At 39.8% G+C, this 18,979-nt stretch overlaps 1 protein-coding gene across 4 annotated transcripts in view; it reads left to right on the forward strand.

Annotated features, from left to right (window-relative positions):
* Positions 1 to 18,979, forward strand: part of SCML2 (Scm polycomb group protein like 2) — a 77,886-nt gene that overhangs the window by 49,157 nt on the left and 9,750 nt on the right. For all 4 annotated transcript variants that reach the window (XM_075775891.1, XM_075775896.1, XM_075775904.1 and 1 more), the window contains 5 exons: positions 5,069 to 5,319; positions 10,472 to 10,607; positions 12,529 to 12,732; positions 17,163 to 17,345; positions 18,423 to 18,536. In XM_075775891.1, coding sequence (XP_075632006.1) covers positions 5,069 to 5,319; positions 10,472 to 10,607; positions 12,529 to 12,732; positions 17,163 to 17,345; positions 18,423 to 18,536 — 888 coding nt within the window. The remainder of the gene's footprint in view (positions 1 to 5,068; positions 5,320 to 10,471; positions 10,608 to 12,528; positions 12,733 to 17,162; positions 17,346 to 18,422; positions 18,537 to 18,979) is intronic.

Raw genomic sequence — 18,979 nt, forward strand, 5'->3', positions numbered from 1 at the left:
TGAAAATGTGGGAGACTGAGAGTGGGGGTGAGGTACTGAAAGTGCTACAATGCTGCCTGAGGAAGTCACTGCGAAAGAAATGCTTTCCTTTCTTCCACTTTTGTCTTACATTGCGTGGAGCTCTCTGTTTCACCTTTCAGGGCTGTGAAAGGAATGCTGGGATTTTTCACAGAAGATAGCAAGAGACTGCTGTCTGGGGTTTTTTTTTCCTTTTTTTTTCCTTTTTTTTTTTCTTTCTTTTTTTCCCCCTCTTTTGTTATACTGGTAGTAGAAACTAAAACCTAGTAAGAAGAAAATTGCAAGCCATAACGTCCATGTCTTGTGAAGGTGGATGTTGGATTTTCTGAGTGCAGTGTCGCTTTTTAGATAGCAAAATGATGACTTATAACTGATTTTGTATCATAGCAACATATCAGTTAGTATCTTGCTGCTACCTCTTAACGAAAGGTAATCCAAACACAGATAGAAAGAGGTGGCATGCAGTACAGATACTTATACTTTTGTATGGCTCTCATGTTCAATTGAGACATAAGGACATAAAATTTTATAATCCTTGGCAGTAAGCTGGTATTGAAAAATTACTAATCTTTTCCACCTCCTTTCCCAGTTGTCAAAACTATGATGATAATAACTTACTGTATTAAAGAAGGTTAATTTTATAGTTAAAATCCTTGGTTAGAACTCAGGAGGTATGTTTCCATTACTTCTGCTGTAGAATGCTCACATGGATTTAGGCTAAGTTGGTAAATCTCTTGGCCTCATTTTTTTTTTTTTTTTATCTGTAGATGAGAGAAGGGCTAGGTTTTTATATTCTCAGAAGAGCATTTGGCTTGCGTCTCAGTGGGGGCATAGGAACAATACTGCAGTACAAATAGAATCATTTCTTCTTGAAAGAAATGCTAGTTTAAACACTGAATTACTGTTTTTACTGTCCTAATTGGCACCTCCACCTAAGGTAGCAGTGCTGTGTTCACAGAATGTACAGCAAAATGGGCTCTTACCTTGCTTCCTGTAATTTTACTTCAGCTTTTCAAAGTCTTGTCTTGTAATTGCTGCTTTGTGACACTAACTGAATGGTAGATTTCTAATGTTTAAATATTATAAATCTGTACCTTTTTTTTTTCTACCCCTTGCTTTCCATAAAAACATAGAGTAAAACCATTGCTGTGGATTATCTGAGGGAATTTTACTAATTAGAATTGCATGAGAATTCAGGCTTCTGAGCTGTCATCTGTGCCATCCCCTTCCCAAGCGCTGGAGGTTTCAGTAGCTTCAGATTTCATAGTTGTCATAAATATCTGACTTATTCTGGCGAGAGATCTTGGGGATAACATAACGAGGTCAAATTTTGCAGTCTTGCATGTGTCTGGTCAGTTTTTCTGCTTCTGCAAGCAGAACTTGGCCCCCATCTGAAGTCTAATCTTTCATATCCTTCTCATGCAAATAAGCACAGTTGACTCCAGCGGGATCCGCTTGTGCGAACGAGGACCGAGTTGTGGCAATGCAGCTTTACGCTGTGAGTTCCAAGATGCTGGATTTGGCATTTCTCTTACATACATTGGATACAAAGTTTATAGGTGTTGGATTCTCACGGAATGGTTTTGGGGAAAAAATGAGAAGGTTTAGAATGAGCAGTAATTGAAGGTATGAAAGCTGTTTGTGTGTTGCACGAAGGTAGTCACCTCTAGCCCTTACTAACTTGAGAGTATAACTAGAGTTCTGTGAACTTTGAAAATGCCATTTGATTGCTAACAATACTATGGTAAAGTACATTTGTGTAGCATGATCTCTGCTCTTCAGTTATTGAGGACACCGGTACAGTTTTTGGGTGTCAATAAGAGACTTGGGAAAGAATGCTGTGCAATGCATCCCACTCCTGAAACTGGAGCAGTAGATATTCGTGTAGAAGAGCAACATGACACAAATGCTTGATTTTGTTTGTGCAAATGAGAAGGCCTTTGTGATGCAAAGCAGCATCCTGAAAAGGCAAATGTGCTTTTTTGGTTGTAAATATCCTAGCTAAATACTGCAGTAATTGCGAGCAGAGCTTGGCATTTTTCCTCTCTATTCTCTTCATCGTTATATTTTAACAAGTTCTCATGAGACTATTAAAACGTCTTAGTTTTTGGAACATGTGGCCTAGTGGGGATAACTCTGTCTACAGATGCAGTGGGTTGGCAGCTTGATTTTGCATGTCTTTTCATTTCCCTCCAGATCCTGTGACCCAGCGTAACCTTTGGTCTCTCTCTGAAGGCTGGGGTGAAGGAAGTATGAGCAGGTGACTGATGATCACTGTCAATACAGCCTGCAGACAATATGGGAATTACTTTAGCAGTCTCCTACTCCCTTGCGCTCCCCCCCATCCTCTCTTAAATCAACAAATGCAAATAGCAGCCTCCTCATTTGCTGCTGTCTTGGGGAGGCTGCCCAGGCAGCATGGGCTTTGTTGCAGTCCTGCCTATTGGAAAAAAAAAGCAGCTTCAGCCCTAGGCAGAAGGAAAAATACCAAATGGGACCTGACCCTCCCCCTTAATGGTTAATGCTGCCAATATTTGGGCCTCTGGAGCGTACAGGTAGGAAGATGCTGAGATAAGGGTACTTGATGTGTGTGTTTCAAGAGGGCAGCCTGAAGTGGCTGGAGCTGTTTGCATTGTTACTCTTTGTCTGGTAAACGTCCTTCTGGAAGGGAGTAGGGATTGCCCAGTGTCCTGAAACTCATACCTGTGCTCCTAGAACCTGTTGGCATTGGAAGTAGCTGTGTATTTAACCTTAGCTGTGTCTTTACTGTGCGAGAATAGAAATGCATTTGCTAGATTTCAGTGTAGGCAGAGGCACAAAGAATTTGTGAACCAACATGTCATTACAAGTTCATGATTGTTTTGTTAAACGCATAGCTGTGTGGCACAAATAAATGAAAATAGCTGCATTTTATGTTGGCATAAGCATAATACAGGATGCAATATGTAGTGCTGTATTGTACAGCATACAGTTGATGTTGTTCTGCTTTCCAGACATACAGCTTAAGGTGAGTTGTCATTCAGCAATTCAGAGACGTAAGAGTAATGCTATGCCAGTATTTGGTTAAAATTGTGTTCATCTAATTTTAAGCTGTCACCGCATATGAAAATAAGTTTTGGCATACATAAATAAAAGAAAGGTGATCACTTTGCACGTCCAGAAGGTGATCCTTCTCAGATACCTAGGGATATCATGTCTGTATTTGAAGTATTAGGATTGCAACCAGCCATAATGAAGAGATTTCTTCTGAACTGCCATTTATGAGTAATAGATTAGTAACTGAATCATACAAATAGCAATGTATGTAAATGCTCCTACAGCTTTAAAAATGTGTGTCAGTAGTACTTGTATTTTATAAAAAGTCTGTTTGCAGTGTGTATTTCATCTTACTGTGACATTTTCTATTGCAAATACTTATTAACATTTAACTCCTGAATAAAAATTCAGAGTTTAAGTAGCAGTTATAAAGCTAGGTGCTGGGCTGTTAAGGTGAATATCACTCATAGAACTAAACATTAAAACTGTTACTTAGTCCTTAAGTATGTTCTTTTCTCCAGATCTCATTTCAAATGTATCTTTGAGTTTTATTTTGTGTTTTATTTGCTTACCAGAAAGCCTCAACTACTAATATTTTAGGAGGAGAAATATCCCAAATTCACAAAAATCCAGGAGATTAACTATTAGCAGCCACTGTGCTCCACTTTCAGTCTGGATCAGGCAATGATGACTAGCACAGTCAAAGCCTACTTGAACTTGCAATACTTTTAAGTCATGTCACATTAAGGTCATAGTGTTTAAGGTTAGGGTGAATCACAAAGTTTCACCATCAGCAAGATGCAAAAGGCTATGGAAGAGGCAGTGTGATACTAGAAAGCCATCTAATTTTAGTGTAAAGGCTTAAAATCATTTCAAATACGTTGTGTGTTCCTTTCCCACACCTCTCACAACAAAGGTGGTTTGATGTCACAAAAATTTTCCGTTTTCATCTTCTACTTACCTCTTTCACAGCTTCTGTGTCTTTCTGTCAGTGGTCAGGCCAACAAAGTAGAATATTTGTTGGTCTTTTGGACTTAGTAATTGTTTTCTGTTGGCCACAGGTGCTGCTGTAGTATGGTGCAGTGCATCTTTTCATTGAGGATATGTCCTTATCCATAGGTTCTGTTTGGCATCCTTCTGGTGTTTTAATCAGTCTGTTGTGAAAGGGATTGTTAAAATAAAATCATCATTACTACTTCAGCGAAGAGTGAGTTGGGTGGAAAAGGTTCGTAACTAGCAAGTTCAATGAAATCTGATTACATCTTGCAGCTTCACATCAGATTATAATGTAGTTGCATCATATACATATTGGATCAGTTTTGTATTGGGTTGGGAGGTTCAGCGGAGAACCAGTTCAGTGTTAAGAATGAATAAAAATGATACACCGTGTGATATTTTTTGGAAGTCCTTCTTCCAAATAAAATTTTAAGTCTGGATGGTTCCAGGTAGAAAAGGTCTGGGTATAGTTACGTGAACTTAACTTTCACAGCTGGCATCTCAGACAAATGCTAATTAATGATACTTTGCCTGTAATCAGTTTCTCTTCAGTGGGATTATTTTCTTTACTGCTCAAAATTGGTTTGTAGCTCCCTAGAAGTAGTTGGTGTGTCTTATAATTGTGGAAACTGTTCTTAGAAGAGAACGGATGTATTATGGGCTGTATAATTTGTGAAGTATTTTGAAGGCCTTCTTGATGAATGGCACTTCACAAATATTGTAATGAAAATTATCGGAAGCATTTATAAGGTGAGTGGATTAATTGTTTTGTTTTTATTTGAATGTTTTTTTCTTAGGAAAGTCCCTCTAAAATAATGGGTATAGAGAGTTGTCTCTTGGGCTTTAATGAGGTTATATAGTTTCATGCCAACCACTTAAGTTCAAAATATCCAAGTTTATTTATTTTACAATATAAATTGTGCACTACATTTTTTTTAAGCCTTTGTTAGAAAAGTTGCTTTCCATCGTTCATTTTGAGGTTTTCCTCCCCTCCCCTTTTGTTTTTGTTTTTCCTCAGTTTCCATTACAAAGAGCAGTGCAAAAATCCAATCTTCCCCTTCCAAAGTGACCCGGCGTTCAATGCAGTCTCCACAGAAATCTGCTCCAGTACCAGCGCAACGGGGCAGGAAACCAGGTCGGGGCAAACCCCCTGGACAGTCTGCAGTTCCCAAGAAGGGCAGGTCTCCTAAAAATATTCCCCTGACAAAAAGCACCTCTCATACTGAAAATCTTAAAACAAGGAAAAAAAGTTTAAAACCTGGAAAAAAGGTTAGTCTTTATCTACTACTTTACTTTATATTGCAAAATTTTGTAGTGAGATTTTTTAAATTATAATTTAATTTTCTTTCTTCTCTTCAGCCTTCAGGGCTTTACTGTTCTCAGCAATTGATTACAAGAAAAAAAAGTCTAGAGTAGCTATTCTGGAATATTTCAGTATAAACTTCTGTGGATTATTTCATTCCAGAACAAGATCACTAATTTATTTATGGGTGAGTCATTGGTGTTGAAAAAAACTATTCTGGAATAGCTGTTTCCAGGAAAATTACAAGAGCCAGGGAAGCCTTTAGGCTTTTTAGTCTGGGTTGTTTTGTTACTGAACCATATATAGTTTGATTAATATTTTTTTTGGGTTTTTTTTTGTTTTGTTTCATGTTTAGAAACAAAGGATTAGGAACAGTGAGGGGTTTGTTACAAAATTTAGGCATCTTAAGCATACAGCTGGATTTGCTGGATATCCCCTGCCCCTGGAGATACTAGCATGAAGCAGGAAGCTTCTTTCCAGGCAAGACGTTTCTCCAGGTGTGTGTCTAATTCTGCCCTGATCTGAAAGACGTGGTGTCTTTCTGCTTTTCTCCCTGCCAAGCTGAGTCAGACCTGGATGGTTGGCAGTTTCAGCTCCTCTGGAGCTGTTTGATCAGGTACAAACTGACACTGCTGAAATCCCCTTTGCTTAGCCATGTAACACCAACACTGGTGGGTAAACAATCCCAGAATAAGCTGGTTCAGGGAGATAAACTGGTAGACAACTAACCCAGCATCCCTCCCTCTTCCTGCAGCCTATTTCTGCTCCCCCTGCTGAAAGGCACAAATGCTACTGCTGCTGCAAGGAAGGACGGGGTCACAGAAAGGCAGATGTAGGCAAGTCTTGAATTGCCATGGAAGTATAATTTATTTTCTGAGGGTTGTTCACCCACAGCAAGTGTAAAAGAGGAGTAGCAATCCTGCAGTCTCTTTCCCCAGACAGCTTGTGTCTGTCCCTGTGCTCCTCCCTCCTTTGCCTTAGCAGCAATGGGGGAGTGGGGGCCATTGTTTTTTCTGTTTTTTTTTTTTTTTTTTCTCCACTCCCCTGCCCCCAGGTTTTAGGAAGTTGAAGTTTGGCATTTTTTCTCCACCAGTCTGGATCACTGTGCTATGGGATCTATTGCTAGGGATATGTGGGAAGGGGTGGAGTAATGGCACAGGTGAGACTCCTCCCTTCAGTGGTAGTGCTGATGGGTGTGAAGTGCTAGTGAAGGGACATTATTGCAGCATAACTAGAAAGCTCTAGCACAAAACTGGAAGCAGGGATTTTTAAATTATAACCACAAGGTAAGAAATTATTCTGGGGACTGGAAATTGAAAGCCCAGTGCTATCTCCTGCTGCCTGCCCCTTCAAGTTGGGCATCCAAACTGGTATGCTATTGATGTAAGTGGTCTCCAGCTTTATCTCTTGCTTGGTGTATGAATGTGCACAGGAACAGAGAATAAAGAGGACAAAGGTGCTCCCATCCAGACTCAGCTGGTGGATGGGGGGTTTTAAAGGAGAGCATTGAACACAGGACTTTCTTAAGGATGTACTTGGGTATGGCAGGATGTGCACTTTTGTGTAAGAGTTTTGTGCTCTGTGTCTCATGAAGAAGAAAGTGAGAGGCTTTGTGTATCCTTTGAAAGAATATTTGGAGGAATCTCACCCTTACAGGATGCTTCTGGGCTCTAAACGCTGGGTGTCGGAAAGTGCCTGTTTGGAGCACTACATTTGGCCCGTGGTCTATGTGAGGTACTTGGGGGGATTTGCTTGGGGAAGGGGGCTTACTGAGGGCACTCTGTGCCTTGAGGCAGTGAATCTGAGGTACCTCCGCATAGTCCTCATGTCCTCTGTGGGACCAGGCAACTAATAGTTAGGTGTTGCAGAATCAAAGTTTGATATATCTAACTTGGGAGTTTTACTACATTAACTTTTGCATTAAAAACTTTTAAAAATGAGCTCCTTTTGAGAATCCACAGATGATTGTTATTGCTTTGGTATGTGGTTAAATTGTCAAGATGTTACACATATGTGCAGGCTCATCTTTGGACTGTTACACCTGTTAGCATAAGGGTGAAGAGAAGAAATGGCTTTGAGGGAGTTCTGCACAGACAGGGCATATCTGACATTCTGACACAGAGTACCATACAGCCTGTATACCTCACAATACATACGCAAATATAATGCAAGTGGTATGTGCCTGGAGATTTGAAAGTGCTTTTTTTAAATTTTTTTAAGACTGATCCAGATTTTCAGTCTAAGTAATTGTGCTTCATGTGCCAACTGGCTGTGTGGTAGTTCAAAACCTGTGTATTTAGGGAGATTGGTCTATGCCTGATATACTGTAGAGATGTTTGACTTTGTCATGCTGCAGTGTTTATCATTGTGCAGGTATTACCTTTTATTATACAGCTAAGAATGTTGAACTGTTCTGTCGTTTTTCTCCTTTATGTAAAAGTTTTCTAAGCTTCTCCATAAGTATGAGATGCATGTCGGGTTTTCCATTTGTCTCCCTCAGTTTGCACTGTATGGTTTTACTCTGCTGTAATGAAGACAAAATCTCTTTACATCTCTTTCATTATTTTTAAAAGTACACTTTGCATAACAAGGTAAAGAATTCCTTCCAGAATTTCTTGAGGAAGTGCCTTGGTCTGAGTGTGGATCATGGCACTAAATTCGACCCCACAAAAAGAGAGGTTTTTAAGCGTCAGGGTAAAGCCTATGGAGCGGCCACGTGGGGCCAGAGTGTGAGCAGAGCTCTCTACAGGCAAACCGAGCTGGTGTGCCCAGCCAGCCAGCAACACCCTGACCAAGCAAACGTGCTGAGCCCTGCTGGGAGCATGGCCTCATGAAACACCATGGGAAGTTTGGGATCACAGTTTGGGGTTGCAAAATGAGAACCTCAGCTGAGCAAGCGTAATGTGCTGTATTTCCAAACTGTGTGCTCTTTCTTCCTTCTGAAGGAGAAGGTAGGAAATGGCCAGCTAGCCTCACCATGCTTATGTGTTAGTGTGGAGGGCGGATTGTTCCTCCGTCTTACAGTTTAGTGTTTGTGTTTTGTTTTCATGCCTACGTTTCTCCCGTTTCCTCCTCATTCCCCTCAACTCAACCACCCATATTTTGCACTGTGGTGATAGGCAACTGGGCCCCTAAAGAGTCCCTGCTCCAAAGTGGCCTTCAGGACTGTCAGACTTAAGATCAAAAGCTCCTACTTCCCAAGTGCATTTTTGTCTCTGTGGTAAGGATGGAGAGAGACCTTTCTGTCACCCAGTGTTAAGATATGTAGGCAATTCCTGACAGGTAATACATCACTGCTTTGTTTGGTGTCTGACCTGAGCCACCTCATCTCATTGACAATGCACTGCCAAGCCTTGGCAGTGTATTCCTTATGTTCATGGCAATTCTACCTAGTCCCATATTGTCAAGTAGTTTCTCCAGCCAAGCCTATCTTCTCTGAACTGTAAGGGGCACAGAAATTTTCTTGAACATGCACTGGATTTCAGAAGAAAGTTAACTTCTTCACAACACCTATGAAGAATAAATTAAGCACTGCTATTCTGAAGAAGGTGTATATTTTGATTGCTTTCTACATGATTTTTAATATGTTATTTGGATAATATGCTGCTTCTAAAAGTGTCAAGGATGAATACTGCTACATGCAAGACAGTGTAGCCTCCCTTAGCAACTTGACTGAATTTTCAGTTCACTATAGATCAATTTTAGCAGTAAATCCTTACCATGTGAATAGCCAGGTCTCTGCTGCCTTCAGCAGTGTCAAGACCTTGGGTAATCTCTTATATTCCTAACTTTTTTGTTAGGTAACAGAATGAGAACATAATCTGTTCTCATGTAAGAATAAATGGTGAAGGGAGAGGTGATGAACTTTTATCCAATTCATTATTTCTTTTATTTCCATGTATTTTTATAGCATATCAAAGCACATTAGAAGTGCCTTCCTTGTGCATGTATCTTTTCTAAACCCCACTCCAAACCAAATTGCAACAAAATTCTTTCCTCAGGTGGAAGGTAATGCACACTGACCAATTTCTAAATCTTTTTTGCTGTGAAATCTGGTTGTCTGTCATATGATAAGCTGCAAATAAGTTTGGTTTGGGAAAGGAAAAGGTTTTGGCCACGTGACTGGATTGTAACTACTGGTTTATTTGATATCTTGTATAAAGCACCAATTCCTGAAAGTGATTACTTGGGAGTTTCAGCCACTTTGAAACAAGCTGAGGGACCCGTTGGAGCGAGTCCAGAGGAGGGCCACGAAGCTGATCAGAGGGCTGGAGCACCTCTCCTATGAGGACAGGCTGAGAGAGTTGGGGTTGTTCAGCCTGGAGGAGAGAAGGCTCCAGGGAGACCTTATAGCAGCCTTCCAGTACCTGAAGGGGCCTACAGGAAAGCTGGTGAGGGACTGTTGATCAGGGAGTGTAGTGACAGGACAAGGGGTAATGGGTTTAAGCTAAAAGAGGGTTGATTTACATTAAATGTTAGAAAGAAATTCTTTACTGTGAGGGTGGTGAGGCACTGGAACAGGTTGCCCAGAGAGGTTGTGGAGGCCCCCTCCCTGGAAGTGTTCAAGGCCAGGTTGGATGGGGCTTTGGGCAACCTGGTCTAGTGGAGGGTGTCCCTGCCCATGGCAAGGGGGTTGGAACTAGATGATCTTTGAGGTCCCTTCCAACCCAAACCATTCTACGATTCTATGAAAATCTAGGTGCACTGTAAAGTTGACACCTAAAGGTGACTCAACTAACTGATTTGAGTTGTGATAAACCCAGATGATTGGAGGGGTATGGACAGGAAAATAATCCAAAACACCTGATCTGTGCTTACTAATATTTAGAAGGGTCGTGAATCAGTGTATAAAGCTCATTCTTCTTCCCACTTTTAGATAGAGGTGGGTTCCTTTTTAAGTCATTTGTTTTCTACTGCCTTACTTAAGTAGCTGTAAATGCAAACTGGTGGTTTCTGGTCTTTATCTTCTTTCTTGGACTTTATCTTCTCTGCTGTGTGTAGTACTTTTGTAGTAAGGAACCACACACATTCAATAAGATGGTAACTGATAGCAGAAAGGTTTTGCGGACTCTTTAAAAAGCATTAAACGTTTTCACTTTGGGTTTTTTCTCTAAACAGAAAAAAATCTTGCCAGAACAGCTGACTCCTGCATCACCTTCTCCTCATTCTTCTTCTGAGGGAGACAGTGGCACTACGCAGATACTTAAAGACGGAATTAGTTTGTCTGGTGCAACTGCAGCGGTTATATCCACAGGTAAAAGACCTAAAAAAAAAAAAAAAAGACATTTTTAGTGTGAACTGGCTTCCATTTCAAGCAAACTAGTAGTGTCATTTTATGGAAAATGTGCTGCAAACTTATTACTATAAATCATTATCCAGCTACCTTGTTTTTAAAAGATATTTATAGGTGCCAGTATTACTTTGCAAAGCTAGTATTTTGATGCCTGCATTATAGCAAGAAGTACTGGAGCACAGGGGCTTTTGATAGATCTTCTAGACCTGGCAGTTTGTTTCTGTCTGAAGAAGGAAACTACAGTTCTTTCATGTCTGTCCCACTCCTTAATGTATGAAATGGGAATAGATGTAGCTAAAAACCCATATGATATTCTGATACCATGCAGGCTGTACTGGAATATAACAAAATGGAGATTTTATCTCTGTATTGCCTTACATTAAAAGAAACAACTCAGAGTGTTTAGACCAAGTAAAGGCAATCAGAGGAAATACATTCCTCCTTCCTTTTATGTTTGCTTGTTTATGAAATGTAATGAAATGTATCTTGAAATGGGTTGACAAAAGACATGTAAGGTAGTTAAGGAACTAACTCATTGAGGAACTTGTAAGCCTGTAGTGAAACAATTTGTATGTTGTCAACTGAAATCTCAGAACTTTCTAAAAACTCCATAAATTATGACAATTTTGATTGGGGTGGGTTTTTACATTGAAAAAATGTTTTTACAATAGAAGTTGTCAGGCTCTTCTCACTCCCAACTTCAGTCATGGATGAGGGGAAAATATGTATGTGTTTCCTAGGAAGATAAACTTTTCAGGAGGCAGTTGTTGTTGAGCCCAGACAGAAGATGCCATGAAAACTGTTTTTGCTGATTTGTATCTTTGATTGTTTGTACAAATAGGTTTCCTCCAATTTGCAGACATCAGAGCGAGCAGATATGCATGAAGACATAAGATCATTAAAACACAGAAATATTTCATTTTTTAAAATCCAGGTTTTTAACTAAGCTCAAATAATACTACAGTTCAGAAAATATGGCAGTCTTTTGTATAACAGAATGCTTTAGATTATCTGCTTAATCACCACAGAGGCACATTTTTTCATTAAGCTGTAATAATGTCTTGGGTGCATTCCTGGTCATGTGACAGCCAAGGCCAAAAAGAGAGAAAAAAATCTTCAGTAATTGCTTTTTCCCTTGTTTTTCTGCCTTTCTGTTCCTTTTGAAAGACAGTTTTGCACAGTCTCTGTAAAAAGTAATTTCAAAAGTCCTATTTGATTGTTTTGTACTAAGCTTTAACCCACCTTCCCGTGTTTCTAGAGAAGTATGTTTATTTTATTTAGCAGAGAAAGCTGAGCTGCAGTGTGGAAACTGTACATGAGTGTCTTGGGGCTTCTGAAGGTAGAGACTTTCAGTAGCTATTATTTGTGCACACAGGACCGTTATACATGCACACGTTAATGCTATATGGGTGCTTCAGAATGAGCATCAGCGGTAGGTATATACCATAGGGTTGTCTTTGTCACACCTTCTCAAATAGGAGAAAAATTAGGGTAGTAACTTGGTAAGGCCAGATTTTTAGAATCGTGTCTTGGTAGTTTAAAGTATCTGCCAGTAATTCTTACTTTATTGGAACTAGTGTATGAACAGAGATTAGTCAAAATAAAAGATAAGCACAGATTATGACAGCTTTGTTATGTTAGTGGGGTAGAGAAGGGCTTTCCAGACCAGAAAGAAGTGGGTTTTAGGACTCAGGCAGGAGAACCTTGCTAGAAGACAGAGAGAGCACTTTTTGCAGGCTCAGAAAGTATGTATGCATGTTCAGCCTCTTGAGTTGACCAGTACGTCTTTTCCTCAAGATTAAAACTAAAAAGACAGTTTGCAGTTCTAACTTGGAAACGTGTCTTAGTTCCTCAGCAGTAACGATGGCTTGTTCTTTTTCAGTGTGTGTTTATGTGAACAAGCATGGAAATTCTGGGCCTCACCTGGATAAGAAGAAGGTTCAGCAACTTCCAGATCACTTTGGACCAGGACCTGTCAATGTGGTACTTCAACAGGCTGTACAGGCTTGCGTGGATTGTGCCTATCAATCCAAAACAGTCTTTGGATTTCTGAAATCTGGCCATCACGGAGGGGAAATGATAACTGGTATGTGAAGATGCTTTGTTTCTTCTGTATCTTCACTTGGTTGCGAACTTGAGGCAGGGCAGAACTGAGGTAGCTGCAGTGATTTTGTATAGCTTTTGTAACTATTTAAGCATAGTCAAGAACATATACTTGTGAACTCCTTTGCTAAGAGAGTATTGGTGGTGTGATTTATCTCGCTCTGGATCCAGAATGATTTGAACAATTCTTTAAATTAGAATTTAGCAATAGCAGTGCTAAATTACTAATACACAGCACAGTCAGATTCTTACACAAAGTAGAGCTCGTGCACCTCATCCAGCAGCTGTAGCCAAACATTTGTCAAGTAAACTCAGTACCAAGTGAAACATCAGCTTTATTAATTAAGTCATTTCCATAATCTTATTCATACATAGTGTTTGTGTTCTTAATGCCTTAACCAAGTGGGTGAAAAGTTTCAAACTAATGTGTTTAGCTCCCAGGCAAGTGATTCCACATGCTAAAGTTGCTGCTTCTTCCTCTCCCCTGTTCCCCAGAATTGTAGCAGTATCTTAGGTCAGTGTTCATCCACCTATGTCCCCTATTATGGAATAGGTTTATGTCTGCTACATATTAATGGCAGGTTTACAGATAAATTATCTCTATATCTCAAGCTGAATAGCTGCTGCTTGACATTTTTTTCCTTCTAGGCTAGGAAATATGCTATATAGCAGTTAGCACATCAATTCATAATTCCACCACTGGCAATAAAAAAGACTTTGTGTTACTTTAGTCTCCTTACATTAACACCAGATGTGAAAGATGATTAGTGGAATACAGGTTCAATTAAATCCTCTTAAAGATGTTGCTGTCTAACAATATTTAAAAAGCAGTACCCTGACTTGCGTACAGCAGAACTACAGTAAGCCTTGCTTATGTGTCCCCATGAGTCTGTTCACAAAATGGATGCTGCTTCTCTGCTGCGTCGTAAAGGTTTAATGGCATTGTATATGTGTGGTTTTGAAATCCATATGGCTTTATTTTTGCAAGATGTATGAAAGTTTGTTACATTATTAATAACTTGCTGTACCTAATTTAGATGAGTCAAATTTTTGCTTGAATGAAATGCACTGAGATGTGCATTGCTAGTGTTCTGCTTGAGCGTTTATCACGAAGGACTAAATCATAGGCCAGTGGTGTATCCGGCCTGTGGCTGAGTAGTTGAAAATAATAATGTCACGGAGGAAGCAGAAATTTCAAAATCTTTGTGTAGTTTTGGTTTGTTTACATTCAAAAGTTCTGTTCAAAAAGGGATTACTGTTCTGCATCTTGGCTTCACCCCAATGCCTGGATTCGGAGAAGCCAGCTCTGTGTCCCTGGCTTTGAGGAACTTGGTAACTTGGTGATGTGGACTGCTCCTGAAGCAGAGTCCTGGCCCAGGTGATAGAGACCCACAAGATCCCAGTGGGTTTCTGGTATTCTTGAGCTCTTGCCTTCTCATCAGCTTGTCAAACAGGTTGCTGAGAAGTGGGTGAGCAAACACTCCCTGTCATTTTATCAAAAATTTGTGTGTGATGTATTTTGAGAAGCACAAAATGTGACTTAGGGTAGTGTAGCACATTACAACAAGCTGTGCATGTGAACAGTAAGGGAGAAGAGGAAAGCTACAGTAGAATAAAATGAGGAATTACAGAATGAAATTGTCGAATTTTGCTTGAAAGTGGTTTTGGAGTTTGGTTTGTTGTTCAGGTTGTTTTTTTTTTTTTTAGGCTGGCAAAAAATGTTGCAGCAGAGAATAAGCAAAGAAATCTTTTGTGGGCTGATAAAGTTTTATGAAGAGTATTATACTTGCTGTAGGAGGAAACTGTATGCTGATGAGGACGTGGATAAAATAATCTTGCTAGAATGCATGTGAATAATTAACGGGTTCTTTTGGTTCAGCTGCCAAAGAAAATAATTGTTTTGAATGGAATTAAATTTAGGATTTTTCCATGTTTTCTTACTCAAACAAAAGCACAAACTGTTTTATTTTTGCTTGATGCATAAGGTTTCAATTCAGGCAAATATAACTGAAAGGAAATTAAAGGCTTGATTAGCAAGCCCACTAATGGTGGTGGTGGTGTCAGCCCCTTTTTTCTCCTTGTAGCGCAGAGACTATGGTGTTTGGTGGGATGAAATAGACTGAGGCTCAGATAAATCTTCTCAAGCAGAGAATTAAAATCAGACTTTTGGGTGAGGTTCTTCACTATCAGACAAACACATTTCTCTGATGGTTTAGTTCTCAGCCTTTCTCCTAGCTTGAACCTGGTATTTAAAACATACTTACACAATGGAAAGTGAAGAAATGAGAATGACTCTTCATCCCGGGGGGCTGGGATTGCACATGCAAGCTCCAGTCCCTGTTTATTTGTCATTAAAGATTGAGGTTATTGCACTTCAGAAGTACTCCTTTTTATTTTTTCCCTTAGCATTTATCTGGGAAGTTAAGAGGCTTATGTTGTCCCCAAGCAGAGCAGACAGCTGAGTCTATGGTTCTGGATCCCACACCCTTAGTTGGAGTTAGTGTGGTTGCCCTCAGGTGTTCAGAGTACAAGGGAGTTGTGTTTGCACTGAATCTTTATTTGTAGATTTTTCCCATGGTATGTCTTGCTGGTGCAGTGACATTGCCTCAGCTGTTTCTTGCTTTATCCTCCTGACAACTCTAAGATAATATTGTTCTTTTCAATGCTTCTTTTCAAAATGAAAATTAAGGCATGGAGAATAAGTGATTTCCCCAAGGTCATATAAGAAGATCGGTAACGCTATTATAAAGCATTTTAAATTTTTGCTGTAGCTGGCTACTGCTTTGCAGTAAATTTGTCAGGAGATCAGGCTGTGCTAGGTCTCACAGCCCATTTGCTCTCCAGAACTGGTTGAGTTCCAAGCAAAAATTTGCCTTTGGAGACCCCTTCCCCAAACAGGAGGTAGAGGAGCTTGTGTCTGAGCCACATGTGGGACTGTGAATCATTAGCATTTCATTTGAACATTGGAGCCTGGAAAAACCGAATGGGCCGTGGAAACACGTGGGGCCGGGACTTGTCCCTGTAGTACTGACTCTTAAACTTTAACCAGTTGCATTGGGTCAGTCTGTCGTGAAAGCAGATGAGAGAGGTAGCACGTTGGTGTTGGTGCTAGCTAGCTAACTTGCATTGACTCTAATCAGAAGCTTCCTTACATCAACAGCGTAATTGACACTTCTGATTTCCTAAGGAAGCCTAAAATATGCTAAACTTGGGCATTTTCTGTGAGTTTGTGTATGTTATCTGTCTTTTTTGTAACACAATATGGAAATGTTCCTTAATTCAGATCTGTGAATAAAGACTTTCTTGTCATTTCTGCTTTTTTTTTTTTTGGTTGGGTTTTTTTAATGCATCTGCTACCAACAAAATGTGATCCTTTAAAGCTCTACTTATCATTTGGAAACTTATGTTAACAACAGAAAGCTGCGTGACAGGCTGAAAACCAAGACGACAAATTGATGCATAAACCTGGTGTTTATGCCGTTTCTTTCTAGCCCTAAGCTTAATTTACAAGTTTCTTTCTGCTTTGCCGTAACGTCTTTCTAATCAGAAGTAACTAAAAGTTTCAGCTAATGTAATGGTAGTTATTTATCTGTATATTGGTAGTATTGAATCTTTTCAAAATCTTAATAAATTTTACAAAAAAAGGAAAATATCATCAGTTGCAACACCCTGTCTTGGAGGCAGGGGGCAAGGTAGGAGGTCAGCAAATGAAAGACTCAGCGCATGTCCAGGCTCTTTGTAATCACTCAGTTTAAAAGGCACCAGATCCATTTGTGGCTGTTGTGGTATCTCTGCCTCCTAGCTCCTGTTGAATTCAATGGGAGCTTGACCACTATAGTGTTGACAGCAAGATAAATTCCTTTAGTGGTAAAATAGAAAATGGCAAAACAGTTTCTGTAGTCAGAATTTCAGTGGTAATGGATGCCAGCACATTACTATGAGTTTGCTCAGATCAGTTAGAAATAAAAAAAAAAAAAAAATCTGAAACTTGTTTGCTTTTTTCTTTTTTTTCTATTTTGTTTTTTTAGCAAGTGCTGTAAAGGGTCTTTTCTGTGTTCTCTCCTGCAAGTAGGTGGTAGAGAGGTCGCCATTTTATAGGCAAACAACAGAAATTACACATAAGGCTTTGGTGATGAGGGAATATTTGCAAGTTTCATTATGCTGGTGTGAATCCAAAATTATTTTATTAAAATAAGTTTCCACAGAGCAAATTTAAACTGGTATGGGTCCAATGGAAGGTAAAATCAGTCCTTTGGATGTACGTTTGTTAAACTACCAGAATGATTGTTTACTCTTGTCTTGTCTTGTGTGGTTTAAATCAAATCTGGATGCTTTCTCCTCTAAGTTAATGATGGTGTTTTACTGTACTTCATGATGCTTGGGGGGTGTTTGACATCATGTTCTTATTCACAGCTTCCTTTGATGGGGAGAAGCACGCCATCAATCTTCCTTCTGTAAACAGCGCATCGTTTGTGCTACGCTTCTTGGAGAAACTCTGCCACAGCCTGCAGTGTGATAATCTCTTTAGTAGCCAGCCTTTCAGCCCTTACATGGGATGTGCGCATAGTCCTACGGAGTATGATAGAAACAAACCAGGTACTGTTAAACAACTGTTATTTTCAGGTGCTGATATGTTTGAGAAATACATGTGGCGACATTATGAAATGTAACTTTTTAATCTGTCTTTCTGTGACATGAATTGTTTGAAATGAATACGCTTTAGTTCTTAGTGAATTGGTTCCAGTGTGGTAGTGCTTTGACAGGATGGGAGAGCTCGTACCACATGTGCAGAAATCATTTTGTTCAGTAAACTCCTCCTTGTAGCTAAGCCAGGAAACATATGTATTGTACCCCTGTGATACTGCTAAAAGGACAAGCTCAAAACTTCACATTTCATTTGTGAAATTTATGTTCCGATCATAAAATAAACTTACAAAAAGATACTTACTGCCTTATGAGAAGGGGCTTGTCCTGAAAGGGAATTCAGTCTAGCCCTTTCCACACTAGTAAAAGGTCCTTTCTTCCCTTTTTATTCACCTTACTCAGCGGCTCCAAAAATTTTTACATTCTACTATGTACAGTCCAGTCTTCTAGTAGAAAAGTTGGGTTTTGCAGGTGGCTGCTTGTTATGTTTCATATGAGGCCAATATCTCTGTCTGCCACACCGGGTGCGTAGAGTGAGGGGGAAATGAAGTGACTTGCACAAGATCTCCCATCAAGTTATTTGCAGGGCCTGGTATTACAAGTCCCAGCCCAGAGGTTACCAGGAGCCATAGCTGAGGAAACCTGGACATCAGGGTAATTTCAGAAGATTCATACTGAGTGTGAAGCTTCCTCACAGCTGTCTGATAGCTGAGTCTGTCCTCCAGGTGCTGCTTTAGAAAATAAAATTATTTTTATTTTTTTCCCCTTTTCCAATGGAGAAATTATGTTTATAATTCTGTTTATCATATGAAAGTAATTAGTTTTAACTCTTTTCAGAAAAGTAGCCAGGGTGAAGGTAACTTGGGCGATGACAGTATAAACTAAGCTGTAGTTTTGACCAAGTGTGTGACACAAGAAACTGAACTGTAACCTGGTGAATGGCTGACGTATGTCTTTGCTTTTGTCCCTGGACTTACCCCATGAGCAGCTTTATGCTAGAGTAATAGGTGGTGACTTTCCTCTTCACAGCTAAAGAAGAAATACCTGAAAACAGGAGTGCTAAACGATACTCTCAGGACTCTCCACCGTATACTGCTCCTCTTTCCCCTAAGTTTCCCAGAAATGATGCTCATCCATCGGAAGGTAATTATATTACATTGGGATTATATATGAGGATTATTTATGGTTTCAGTATTTCCAGTTAAAAAGGACTGAGTTCAATGTATGTGTCTGGTTTTTCTCTAGCCTTTGACAGGTCAGGGTGAAAGTATGTTAATTATTGATCACTGGCACAGATTTTGCACTTAGGGAAGATCTACTGCAAGTTCCAGAAGTCCTTCTCCTAAACCTGCTAGCCTTTTTTGTGAAGGAGCTCAGGCAAATAGGTGATGGATGAAGCCTCCTGCTTCATATATGGCTATTTAGCAGAAAACCAATTGCCTCAAAATGAATTAGGAGATAAAATGGAATCAACTCTTAATAACTCTAGGCTGGGGCCATTAAGTGAGTAAGGGTGCAGTTTGATGATTCAGTTCAGCTGAGTTTAAGGCTCGCTGCCACTGAAAGTTGTGCTGCTCCTGCTTTCC

Source organism: Balearica regulorum, chromosome 1 (genome assembly GCF_011004875.1).
Source record: "Balearica regulorum gibbericeps isolate bBalReg1 chromosome 1, bBalReg1.pri, whole genome shotgun sequence".
Classification (NCBI taxonomy): Eukaryota; Metazoa; Chordata; class Aves; order Gruiformes; family Gruidae; genus Balearica; species Balearica regulorum.